General features: G+C 39.4%; 1 protein-coding gene across 1 annotated transcript; it reads left to right on the top strand.

Moving 5' to 3' along the window:
* The first annotated feature begins 3,872 nt into the window (after window positions 1-3,872).
* On the top strand, window positions 3,873-5,710 carry LOC111881177 (11S globulin seed storage protein Jug r 4). The gene is made up of 4 exons (XM_023877571.1): window positions 3,873-4,200; window positions 4,280-4,527; window positions 4,608-5,078; window positions 5,159-5,710. Exons 1-4 carry the CDS (start codon window positions 3,903-3,905, stop codon window positions 5,552-5,554), a joined length of 1,413 nt encoding a protein of 470 aa, XP_023733339.1. The 5' UTR covers window positions 3,873-3,902; the 3' UTR covers window positions 5,555-5,710.
* The last annotated feature ends 7,871 nt before the right edge of the window (window positions 5,711-13,581 follow it).

The following is a 13,581-nucleotide window of genomic DNA, read 5'->3' as shown; positions in this document are numbered from 1 at the left end:
TAAATGACAGTGGTGGTGGTAACGGGAAGTAACGTGCAGGTGTATAATGCACAATAACGGTAAAGGGGGTCGACGCACAAAAACGCCCCGATGGGTGTTGCCGATACCCATTAGTCTTAATGATTAATGATTTACAAATTAATGAAGAAAATTGTAGAATAGTAATTTGACTAGTTAAAAAAATGAGCTGAAAATATGACACGTGGACAAAAAATGATTCTTTTATTAAGATAAGGGATGTATCAAAATATATTAAGTCATCAATTTCTTATAATTTATGTATTCATGTTTTAATCAATTGCAAAAAAAAGAAAGGGAAAATGACACAAATGTCCTACGGACTTTTTAGGGTTAACCTGTTGAGTTCCTAAGTTATTTTTGTGGCTTTATTAGGGAACAAAATAGTGGATAACCTATCCTTTTAGTACATTCACCTGTGCTCCCCGGTTTATTGACACATAGACAAAACATGTCTTTATGATAGGTTGCGATGCAGGGGATCAATATTAGGAAGCAAAAGTCAAAGAAATCACGGTACCTTCTTCTTCCCACAATTAAACTGGTAAATTAAAGCCTCCACCATCTCCGACAAAGAGAAACAATTTTTCACGATCTTCATCATCATCAAACGATCTTGAATTGGCAACTATTAGATAAGTAGTCTTAATTATATTCAAATGTTTATGTGGTATTTATCTTGTATTTGTTACTCCTTTGTCATATGAGATTTGTTTGTATTATTTATATAAATACAACTCTCACACACATAATTAATGTGTGGTTGATTCAATCTTAGTTTATATGGTATCATCCTAGTCTTTCCTCCCTCATTCCTTCCTAAGCCCTAAACTTCTGCCGATCTTATTATATTCTTCCTAGGATATGTTAATGGCGACGTCTACATATGCCACTTTCACTATGAGCACGTTGTTGTATATGATACCGATTAAACTCTCTTCTTCTAATTATTTAATGTGACAAAATTAGATGTTGCCCTTGTTTTCAAAATAGTATGTCAGGGTATCCTAGAAATCAAGCCATAAAAATCATTAATTATTACAAAGTGTTTTCAAAATAGTATGTCAGAGTATCCCAGAAATCAAAATCATAAAATGTAAGGAGCTGTACGATCACGCATTCGCCTTCCCATGATCATCCGAAGTACCTGAAACAAAAACTGAAACTATAAGCCTGAGCTTAGTGAGTTCCCCTAAAATACTGATACATAACAAATAGCACACATAATAACAACATGTAATGGGTCCACAACTTTATAGACTAGATTACCCCTGAGCCCGCAATATGAGTCTGGCTTGCCTTACAGGCCCACAGCTCATATATGGCTTGCTCCCTCAGTCCTAGGACTGTAACGAAACGATTAGCCCTCAGTGCGAGTCTGGTATGCTCTCCTGGCCCTCAACTAGCATCTGGAATGCTTAGGAGTCCTCAGTATGAGTCTGACATGCCCTCCCTGGCCCTCGGCACACATTTGGCATACTCTAGGGTTTGTTGGTCACCGCACGGAGTAATGAAACCTCAACCCTACCCATATAACATGTCGACGTGTAACAGATAATGTTCGTACAAAAATCACATAGTATCACAGGTAGTCCTACAGATCTACCAGGTTAGCATACCGAACTAACATGCATATCTAACTCATACTCAACATATCAATAACTACTAGGATATCAATCCAATGGGCCGACCTTGGTGCCTTAGACCCCTTAGTATAGTGAGGATAACTCACCTTACAAATGTCGAACTATAGTGATAAGGTCAAACTCTCGAATCACAACCACGGACTCCACCACCTATATTCACCATAAAACCACTTCCATAAATTCCCAATTTACTAAAATACCCCCATAAGTCAAATTGGTTAACCCTTGGTCAAAGTCAAAGTCAACGGTTAAGGTCAACAGTCCATGTTGACCCAACTCATCGAGTGCAGCTCATTAACTCATCGAGTCCTTCCAAAACTCGAGAAATCATGAAAACCCTACTTGACTCGCCGAGTTTCCAGACAACTCGTCAAGTCCATGCGTGTCCAAAAGTCGGGAAAAATCCTAACTGACTCGTCGTGTCATCTCACTGACTCGCCGAGTCCATGCAGAAACTATCAACAACCAATCTTCATCAGACTCGTCGAGTTGACCATGCAACTCGTCGAGTCCCTTCAGTCCATTTCTCATAAAGATGTTTTTTCATGAAACCAAAGCTCCAAGTTGTAGATCTAGGCTTCTAGGGTGTGATTATCACGTAAAGTTGCTAACTTTACATGCATGCAAAGCTCCATGAAGCTAAAACACTCATAAATAGCCTTAGAAAAAGGTTTTGGAGATGAAGGAGAGCCAAAGCCTCATAAAGCTTGAGGGTTTATGTCCATAGGGGCCTAGAGGAGTCCAGATCTGAAACTATGCCCTTGTGACAAGCTCAAATCCGAAAGTAACTCCATTTTTGCACCAAAATGCCCATATTCTCACTTAAGGAGGGATCTAATAAATGGAAGACCAAGGTTGGGGCTTTTTACCTTTAAATGCAAGCCAAGACAATGTAGATACTGGATCTACCCTCTTCTTCTACTTCCAAGCTTCTAAAACTCCAAGCTTTTTCAATCAAAAGCACCAAAAACACACTTTAGCCTCTCAAACACTCAAGAACAAAGTTGGACTGATTAGGGTTTCTTCTAGCCGTCAAAAGGTGGTAAGGGGGCTGGAGAAAAGGACTTAAGGTCCTTTAAATAGGGTGCAAACCCGAAAATTTAGGGTTTCCATGCATAGCCTCTATTTGTCGAGTCGGGGTCCTCCGACTCGTCGAGTAGGAGTCAAAAACCACACGGGATGACTAGGTTCGACACGACGAGTTGGGGCCTCCAACTCGTCGAGTTCCTTAAATAAAATGAATAAAAAGCTTTTTGTGTGATTTAACCCCCAATAAGAAAAACCATTTTACACTATACATTGTTTACTCGTCTTTTACTTTTCCTTCAGACACTCCAGTTTTTCTCGTAAGCGGATCTTGTTGACACCACACTAGCCTTATGGGTTTTCCTCTCAACTTAAAGTGATTTAACTGTGATAACAATCAGACCACAATTGGTGATGTGGCAAGTTTGGTCAACAAAGAAAAAAGTGAAATTGGTCAACAAATGTCAATGTGGCAAAAAGGTAGCTGGATGCCCCTTCACTTTGGCCAAAATGACGTAATCGGCCCAACAAAAACGACTTCATTCCCTCATAAAGCCATAAAAATAATTTAGAGACTCAATCGGTCAACTCTATAATGTTTGTATGTCATATGTGTCATTTTCCCCAAGAAAAGAAGAAAAAAAAATCAATTTTTAAAATCCATCAATTGGTTAACCAATCTTTTCTCTTCTTAAATTGATATTAAAAAAAAAAAGTAGATATAAATCAAAATATGATCGCATATATTGATAAAAAAAAATTCCAAGCTCTAATACAAATTTATAAAGAAAAAAAATCACAAATCTTGTCACTTTATCCAAATTCATTCCATATCTCAACGCAAGCGAAAAAAATAAATATATTAAGTTGTCTTTAACTTGGTTCACTAAAAAATTATAACCATATATACGTAGGTGTGATTAAACTCGAGTACGTTTAGAAAATGAGAAGCCGAAGCTTTGGTGCAAAACTGCAAATAAAGACATCTAGCCGCTAGTTTCTCTGTTATTGTTACCAAAACCAGCATCTACAACACCTCTTCTTAATTGTGTGTCAAGCAATGAGACCTTCCAAGTCATCATGCATGCCGCAACTTGGCTAAATCTTTCTACGACCACCTCCATATGTGTCCATCTCTCATCCACTCTCCTCTTCTTTAAATTCCATTTCCATCCTACCACTCCACCACCATCCACAGTCTACTACACTACCATGGCTAACATTTCAATCCTCTCTCTTTCTCTAAGCTTCCTTTTAGTCTTCCATGGCTGTCTTGCTTTACGCCCTTTCCAGCAGCAGCAGCAGCAAAACCAGTGCCAGATTCAAAGAATCAATGCTCTTCAACCCAATGAACGAGTTCAAGCTGAAGCTGGGTGGACTGACTTCTTTGATTCCAGCAACCAGCAGTTCCTGTGTGCCGGAGTGGAGGTCATCCGCCACCATATCCAACCACAAGGACTTCTTTTACCTTCTTACGTAAACACTCCCCTCATGGTCTACATTCTACAAGGTAACTAACTCGGTTTAATTAAATTTCTAACTTTTTTATTTGTACTTATGGGGGTTTAATTTGTTTTTTTTTGTTCTAGGGAGGGGTTATCAAGGAACTATGTTACCTGGGTGTCCGGAGACATTCCAGTCGTCGCAACAACTTCAGGAGGGAAGTGGATCGTTCCAAGATCGCCACCAGAAGATCCGCCATTTCCAGCAAGGTGATGTGGTGGTTTTCCCCGCCGGAGCTGCTCACTGGATGTACAACGACGGACAAGAGGAAGTTATTGCTGTTGCTTTGCTCGACTCCACTAACTCAGCAAACCAGCTTGACCAGTTCCACAGAGTACGTATATCTTAAAAAACCTTAAAACTCTTCCATTTTTTTAGACCCCTACACCCATATATTAAACATGGTTCATGCAGAGATTCTTCCTTGCTGGAAACCCACAACAAGGACAACAACAACAACAAGGAGGAGGAGGAAAATCATGGGGGAGGAGTCAGAAAGGACAGTCACAGGAGGAGGGTTCCGGCAACATTTTCCGTGGGTTCGATCTTGAAATGCTTGCAGAGGTATTCAATGTCGACCAAGAGACAGCTGAGAAACTTCAAAGTCCAGATGACACCAGGGGTCACATTGTGAAGGTGGAAAGAGGACTTCAAGTTATCAGGCCACCAATGAAGAGTGAACAACAAGAACAAAGAGGCCGTGGAGGTGCCGCAAATGGTTTCGAAGAGACCATTTGCTCAGCGAAGATGACACACAACATCGACGATCCTTCACGTGCAGATTTCTATAACCCACAAGCTGGATGGTGCAACAATCTCAACAGTTTCAAACTCCCCATCCTCCAAATGCTTCAACTCAGTGCCGAAAGGGGAGTTCTTCGCAGGGTTAGTAGCAACTGCTTATATATTCACCAAAAATCATATATCTTATCATTAATGATCTTATTCGTGATATATGGGTGTAGAATGCTATAGTGTCGCCACACTGGTTGATGAATGCACACAGCATAATCTACGTGACAAAGGGAGACATGGGGATGCAGATAGTGAACCACGAGGGACAAACAGTGTTCGACGACCAGATCCAGGAAGGGCAGCTAGTGGTGGTGCCACAGAACTTTGCGGTGGTGCAAAAGGCAGGCGAACAAGGGTGCCAATGGATAGCTTTCAGGACCAATGACAACGCCATGATCAACACCTTGGCGGGTCATACTTCTGCTCTAAGGGCTATGCCGGTGAATGTGATTGCAAGCGCATACCAGATGACGCCGGAACAAGCATGGAGCTTGAAGTTTAACAGGAAGGAGACGGTGATGTTCAGCCCGACGTCGAGGTCTACTGGGAGGTCTATTGCTGCTTAAGCTCTTGGTGTAGAAGAGTGCGGCCGGTTGTATGTTTCTTTAGGGTTTCGATATATATGGAATAAGGAGAGATGTAAGGTGGTTTATAGTTTTTAAGGACTTAAATTCCATCCATCGATGTAAGAAAGTAATAATAAAGAGTTTTTTTTTATGGTATTGAATAGATTATCATATTGTCGCCTACGGTTATCGAGTTTATTTCCCAGTACAAGCTGTTCTTGAAAATCATTCCTAAAATCTTATTTTAATATTTAACGAACAGTTTTAAGAGCGACAAGATGGATTCTGTCATTTTAGTATTTTACGAAAATATCGAATGCGAATCTACGCTAAGTATTCATTTTACAGAATACATGTTATTTTACGAAAATATCGAATGCGAATCTACGCTAAGTATTCATTTTACAGAATACATGTCATATAAAATATACTGGAACATTTTTTTTTACAGAACATTTGATATTCGGTAAAATGAATATCAAATGCGGAGCTACAAGATGAATTCTCTTTGTATCAAAATATTTACTTTTTTTTTGAAATATTATCATGTAAAAACGACAAAATTGCAAAAATGGTTCATTCGATTTGTCAAAAATACGGGTTTTGGTCCAAAAAAAATTGGCGGTGTACCAATGGTCCAATTTTGGATACTTTTAGTGTTTTTGGTCCCTATCAACTTAAAAAGACTATCATGCCCTTATATTTATTTTTGTTATTTTTATATTTCATCAAATATTTTTAATTACTTAAAAATGAGAAAAGTCCCACCCACCATATTTTTTTCCCTTCCTCCGTCTACAGCCTTCATACAAAGACCCTCGAACATCATCGACGTCGTCTGCAGAAGCCTTCCACCGCCGACGATCTCCCGGTTTTTGTTATACTCGTTTTTGTTGCATTATCGCTACCAAAGAACAGATCCGATTAACAACCCTTCAAATTCAACTTCTTAAGATTGCTCACAGCTGGAAATCACGAGATATCGAAGCGATGTTTGTTAGTACAGGTCGTTGCCCTTCGGTGATTTTCTGCTGAAGATGATGGATTGTGGGTGTCCGGTTCAGTTCTAAAGGCAAGTTTTGGGTATCGATGATTTCGTTGACCAGTTGCGTGCTCTTCACCTTCATCTCCTTTGGGTGTCGAAGAATCAACCTCAATAAGGATTTGTTAGAGGCAATGGATGTGGATTGAGCCCCGATGATCTTTTAATCAATTTTATTTGTAATCAATTTTGGGTTTTATGAGCTTTAATTGTGCAATGTTATAACTTCACCGTTCTCTACTTTAACAATTCGAGTTACAAGGGAGTCGATTGGGTATCGTTGGGTCAAATTACATTGGGTTGAAGATCACATACCCGACCGATTGTTTTGGGTTCAATAAGTTCTAAAGCAAATCCATGGATGCTACTGAACCTGAATAGCTCACAGCCTCACCCTTACCCACGATGTTGAAGGTGTGGACTTCTAAAAAGTGTTGCTCCTATCTTCGATTGTACAACTGATCGTCATCATCCTCTCGCTGTCGTTTCTATCTCAAATCCTCTAAAAGTGGAGGTCAGAGAAATTGACACCATGGCAACAATTAGATCGGTTGCAGTGGTCTCGTAGATTGGTTCTCCAGTTGTTGAGCCACCACCTTCTCCCGTCTCATAGATGGTGATCGAAGATGGAGCAGAGAGAAAGAGGGTGGGATTTTTTGAGGCTTGTATGACAGATCCGATAGGTGGTGGTGGTGGTGGTCTTCTAATGGCGGTAGTCCAGCAAGTGGTGGTGTTCAGTAAGCGGCGGTGGCCCGGAAAGTAGTGGCCTCCGACAACAATGAAGAGAGAGAGAGAGAGAGAGAGAGAGAGAGAGAGAGAGAGATGCTTATCGAAGATGGGGAAGAGAGAAAGAGTGTATGTGGGTTAGTAGGAAGTAGGGTGGGTGGGGTGGGTGTGATATTTTTTTAGTTTTTCTTTTAATTAAAAGAGTAAGAAAATAATTAAAAAAAATTAAAAAAATAAGTAATGAAGGGCATATTCGTCATTTTAGGTAGGGTGTGGACCAAAACCACACAAAAATGCCAACAATAGGGACAAAAACCACACAAGTTATCCGAAATTGGACCACCGATGCATCACCAAACTTTTTTGGACCAAAATTACATAATTTTCCCAACCAGAGGGACAATTTTTGCAATTTCATATCCAAAACAGGAAAGAGAATTTTAGTACCGACAATACCAAAACCAAAAAATGAATTTTGCAGGAGCCGACTACCGAACGAATAGGTACCGCTAAATGTACTTTACAACTCATATTTTTGTACGGATTTTTTTTATGCAACAAGTAAGGCGCTGAGATGAAGGACAACAAAGAACACATAGCAAAAGGGATCAACAAAATCTTAGTTTATATGATAGAATTATGAGTATTCAAAGTTGAGAAAAAATTATATGCATGTTTTGTAAAAAAAATGACAAAGTTTGAAAATTTTAGGTTTTTCAAGTACCATATTATAGGCTTTGTAACTTAGGCTAAACTTATCCAAATCAATTGATTTTTTTAGCCTAACATGTATCCAAAGCAGAGAATATAACACAAAAAGAAAAATTAGTATAATCTGAGTTTATAAAATTAGTATAATCTGAGTTTCTATGAGCAAATTATGAATGTTAAAAAAAAAAAGTTATACCCAAGTCTTGTAAAAAAAATAAAATGATTGTTTGGAAAATTTTGATTTTCAAATACCCATGTTTAAGGTTATATAACTAGAGCTATATTTATTCAAACAAGTTGAATCATGAGCCTAACATATAACCAAGACAAAAGAAAAAGATGTAGGAAGAAGAGTCCATCTAATCCAACTTTCTATGAGAGAATTATGGGTATTCAAAGTTGAGTAAAAATTCTGCAGCGGACTAGAAAGAAAAAATGATAAAGTCTCAAACATTTTCAAGTATTCATGTCTAGGGCTATATAACTCTAACTATACTTATCCAAATAAGTAAATTCTGAAACCTAACATGTAGCCAAGATAGAGAAACAAAACAGGAAAATAAATGAACCAAACCTAAGCTAACATGCAACAAACACAGAGAAAAAATGCAGGAAAAAAAATGAACCTAATTGTGACATCCCTAAAATCTCGGCCAGAAAAGACCGATTTTCATTTATGCTTTTAAAATAATTTCAGAGTAAATCCTTTTGATTTGAAAGAGTTGCGGAATTTGTTCCCAAAAACAAAACATGATAAAACAATGTTTACCAAAGCATTTCATAAAAGAAATGTATTTTTCATTATATAATCAAAACTCGGGGTGTCATGTTCCGATACAGACCAATAAGCATAAACGATAACATTACAAGTCATTCAACAAATATATACATATACAGTAGATAAAATATACATTTTTATATGACTAAATCAAACAACAACGAGGCCTCTCATCTGTTTTATTACACACCAACTATCTACCCATGTTCTACCCAACATATTAGTAGATAAAATATACATTTTTATACATAGTTTTGAAAACTTGTATAGCATGCTTTAATTAATACATATTCCACATAACAGATGAGGCACACACACACATAACACGTATTTCATAGAGAATAAATCATATCTATGAGATAGAAGAAAGTGAATACACATTCACACATATAAACAATAATATACTTAATACACTCAAACCATACTTGTATTATTATCGTGTTTATGAAAGGTAGTATACACTCACTTGATCAGAAGATGATCAGACAGCACTACGACTTGCAGAAGTAGTAAATCTCAGCAGATCTGGAAGATCTTCACAAAAATCGAACTTCTCGCGGGCAGAGCTTCGGCTCGGGATCTTCGGGATCTCGGGACTTGCCTCGGGGCTCGAGAATATTACCGGGGCTTCAGGGTATTTCTGGCATGCAAATCGATGCAAAACGGGAGAGAGAAGAGAGAAAATAGCAAAAGAACTCGGCTGCCCTCGCATCATATTTATAGGAGGCTGGAGCCTCGGAGTACGCGGGGCGTACGCCAGTACGCGGGGCGTACGCCAGTACGCGGGGCATACTGGTCCGAATTCGTCGATGCGTTCATCATCCGAAGCCACTTGCTGCGAGTGTCGACATCTTCGGTGTACGCGGGGCGTACTTCGGATCGGATCGTTGACTCCCCTTCGGATAATGCCGGATTTTACAATTAAAATTAAATACAAATTATTTAATAAACTTCGGAAATTCATATCTTCTTCATACGAACTCCGTTTTTGACGTTCTTTATATCCACGCGAAGGTGAGACTACGCTCTACAACTTTCGTTTAGACTCCGTCGGCTAATTTTAACTTTATTTTTATTATTTATTTTTAATAGGCCGGGACAGAAAAACTTCGTTATAAATTCATAACTTCTTCGTTTGACGTCCGTTCTCGCCTAACTTTTCATCGCTTCGAGACCAACAACGAGACCTTCGATCCTCGTTTAGATTGCTTCGACTCAAAACCGCTCGATCTCAAATCGAGTATTTCGGGCTGCACACCGCTAAGCCGAAACTTCGATAAATCATAACTTTCTCATACGAAGTCAGATTTGGGTGTTCTATATATATTTGGAAACCTCGTTTCAACTACTACAACATTTACCAAAGATATCAAGTTTATTTTACACTTAAATTTTGACACTTATTTTTATTCTTAATTAATCAAACTACATAATTAAGCAATTAAGCACAAAACACGTAATACTCAAATAATACAATCTTATTATTTCAAAATGGGTTACAAAGGTTAACCTAGACTATTACATTGCTAAAAAAAATGGCAAGCCCGGAAACACAGGTGTTACAATTCTCTCCACCTTAGAATGATTCCGTCCCCGGAATCACACATCAACAAACAAATGCGGATAGCGACTCAACATGTCACTCTCCGTCTCCCAGGTGAGATTCGGCCCATTCGTGTGTTTCCATCGGACAAGCACTAACCCAACCATTTTGCGTCGCAACTTCTTAGTCTTTCGGTCAACAATCGCCTCTGGTTCTTCAATCAACCTTTTGTTCTCATCAATTCTCAATTCAGAAATTGGAATTATGTCGGGAACTTCTCCCGTGGACTTCCTCAAATAACACACATGAAAAGTGTTGTGGATTCCATTCAGTTCTTCTGGTAGTTCGAGCTTGTAAGCTTGGTTCCCAATCCTCTGAAGAACTTTAAACGGTCCAATAAACCTTGGACTCAACTTTCCCCTTTTACCAAATCTTATAAGTCCCTTCCATGGCGAGACTTTAAGCAAAACCGAATCTCCAATTTCAAAAGTCATCGGTCTTCGCTTCTTGTCAGCATAGCTCTTTTGACGATCTTGAGCTGCTAACATTCTTTCCCGAATTCTTTTCAACTTTTCAGCAGTTTGATGAACCATCTTTGGTCCCATAAACTGCTTTTCCCCAGCCTCAAGCCAACAAGATGGCGTACGACACTTCTGTCCATACAAAGCTTGATAAGGTGTCATCTTAATGCTCGAGTGAAAACTATTATTATAGGAAAATTCTACCAATGGTAAATGTTCATCCCAATTACCTAGGAATTCCAAGGTACATGCTCTTAGCATATCTTCAAGTGTTTGTATTGTTTTTTCACTCTGACCATCAGTCTGCGGATGGTAAGCCGTACTTAAACACAACTTGGTACCCAATTCCTCTTGTAGACTTTTCCAAAACCTCGAGGTGAAACGACTATCACGATCCGATACAATCGTTAACGGAACACCGTGAAGCCTCACAATTTCCTTCATGTAAGAATTCGCAAGCTTCTCCATAGACCATTTCTCCTTGGCTGCTATGAAATGCGCACTCTTAGTGAATCGATCAACGACCACCCAAATCATGTCGTGACCATTCTTTGTTCTGGGCAGTTTAGTGACAAAATCCATAGCAATGTCTTCCCACTTACCCATAGGCACAGGCAATGGTTCTAAACTCCCGTACGGTTTCTGATGTTGTGTCTTTACTCTCGCACAAGTCACACACTCAGCCACATACCTTGCAACATCAAGCTTCATCGTCGGCCACTAGTAGTAGGGTTTTAGGTCCCTATACATTTTAGTGCTACCAGGATGAATCGAGTACATGGTCTTGTGAGCTTCTTCCATCAGAAGATCTCTGACTCCTCCTGTCTTAGGTATCCAAATCCGATCTTGGAACACCTTCAGTCCATGACTGTTTACACCGAACACCAACGTTTTGGCCAAACGTTCCTCCTTTCGGTCATTCTTTTCAGAAGCTTCGCTTTGAGCTTTCTTTATACTTTCCAAAATAGTCGAGACAACTTCAATTCTCAACGCTCTTGGCCTTTTCCTTTCAAGATTGACTTTCCGACTGAGAGCATCAGCAACAACATTAGCTTTACCGGGGTGGTAAAGTATCTCGCAGTCGTAGTCCTTGAGTAACTCTAGCCAGCGTCGTTGCCTCATATTCAATTCTTTCTGATTAAAGAGATATTGGAGACTCTTATGATCAGTGAAAAGTTTGCACTTCGTGCCATAGAGGTAATGCCTCCATATTTTCAGAGCGAAAACTACCGCTGCCAACTCCAAATCATGAGTCGGGTAATTCTTTTCATGCTCCTTCAGCTGTCGAGACGCATATGCTATCACCTTTTCTCTTTGGGACAAAACACAACCCAATCCAACCCCAGACGCATCGCTATAAACAGCGAAGTCTTCAACTCCATCGGGTAAAGAAAGTATCGGTGCCTCGCATAACTTTTTCTTTAGCTTCTCGAATGCTTCTTTATGCTTATCACTCCAAGCATAAGTAGCTCCTTTGTGGGTCAAAGCTGTTAATGGAGTAGCAATCGAAGAAAAGCCTTGGATAAACCTTCGGTAATATCCGGCTAATCCTAAAAAGCTTCGAATCTCCGTGGGACTTTTCGGTTGTTCCCACTTCATTACAGCTTCAATCTTTGCTGGATCAACCATTATCCCTTCTTGGTTGACCACGTGACCCAAGAATTGGACTTCACGAATCCAAAAATCACACTTAGAGAACTTTGCATACAGCTTCTCCTGCTTCAAAACTTTTAACACTTCTCGCAAGTGTTTGTCATGCTCCTCCTGGCTTTTCGAGTAAATCAGAATGTCGTCTATGAACACTATTACGGATTTATCAAGGAACGGATTACAAACACTATTCATTAAATCCATAAATGCTGCCGGAGCATTGGTTAGTCCAAACGACATAACCAAGAACTCGTAGTGTCCATATCGCGTTCTGAATGCAGTCTTCTCTATATCTTGCTCTCTTACTTTTAGCTGATGATATCCTGACCTAAGATCGATCTTCGAGAAATAGCTCGAACCTTGCAATTGATCAAACAGGTCATCAATCCTCGGCAACGGATATCTATTCTTTATTGTTGCCTTGTTCAGCTCTATGTAATCGATGCACATTCTCATACTTCCATCTTTCTTCTTCACAAATAACACCGGAGCTCCCCAGGGTGATGAACTAGGTCTAATGAAACCTTTGTCCAATAACTCCTGAAGTTGCATCATCAGCTCCTTCATCTCCGTCGGTGCTAATCGGTAAGGTGCTTTTGCTATTGGCGTGGTTCCTGGTAACAAGTCAATTCTGAACTCCACTTGTCTATCAGGTGGTAATCCAGGAAGATCTTCGGGAAATACTTCCGGATAATCACACACCACTGGAATACTCTGCATCATCTTCTTTTCCTTCTTAGCATCAATCACGAATGCTAAATATGATGTACATCCCTTGGTCAAACACTTTCTGGCTTTCATTAGGGAAATGATTCCAGAATTTACTCGCCGTTTGTCCCCATACACCATAAACGAATCTTCCCCAGGCGGGTTTACTTTAACTATCTTCTTCTTGCACAAAATCTCAGCATCGTTGGCGCTAAGCCAATCCATTCCTAACACGATGTCGAAACCATTAAGTTCGATAGGAAATAGTTCCTCGTGGAACTTATTCCCATTCAGATCAATTAATATGTTTTTCATACGATGGATAACAGGTACAAACTTGCCACTAGC

This window comes from Lactuca sativa, chromosome 9 (assembly GCF_002870075.4).
Source record: "Lactuca sativa cultivar Salinas chromosome 9, Lsat_Salinas_v11, whole genome shotgun sequence".
In the NCBI taxonomy this organism is placed as follows: Eukaryota; Viridiplantae; Streptophyta; class Magnoliopsida; order Asterales; family Asteraceae; genus Lactuca; species Lactuca sativa.
This window is presented reverse-complemented; position numbering and strand designations above follow the sequence as displayed.

Excerpts from the sequence above, each read along its gene's own strand:
- LOC111881177 (XM_023877571.1), top strand. The coding sequence starts at position 3,903 with ATGGCTAACATTTCAATCCTCTCTCTTTCTCTAAGCTTCCTTTTAGTC. Across the intron at positions 4,528-4,607 it reads AGCTTGACCAGTTCCACAGA|AGATTCTTCCTTGCTGGAAA; the intron begins GTACGTATATCT and ends TGGTTCATGCAG. Across the intron at positions 5,079-5,158 it reads AAAGGGGAGTTCTTCGCAGG|AATGCTATAGTGTCGCCACA; the intron begins GTTAGTAGCAAC and ends ATATGGGTGTAG.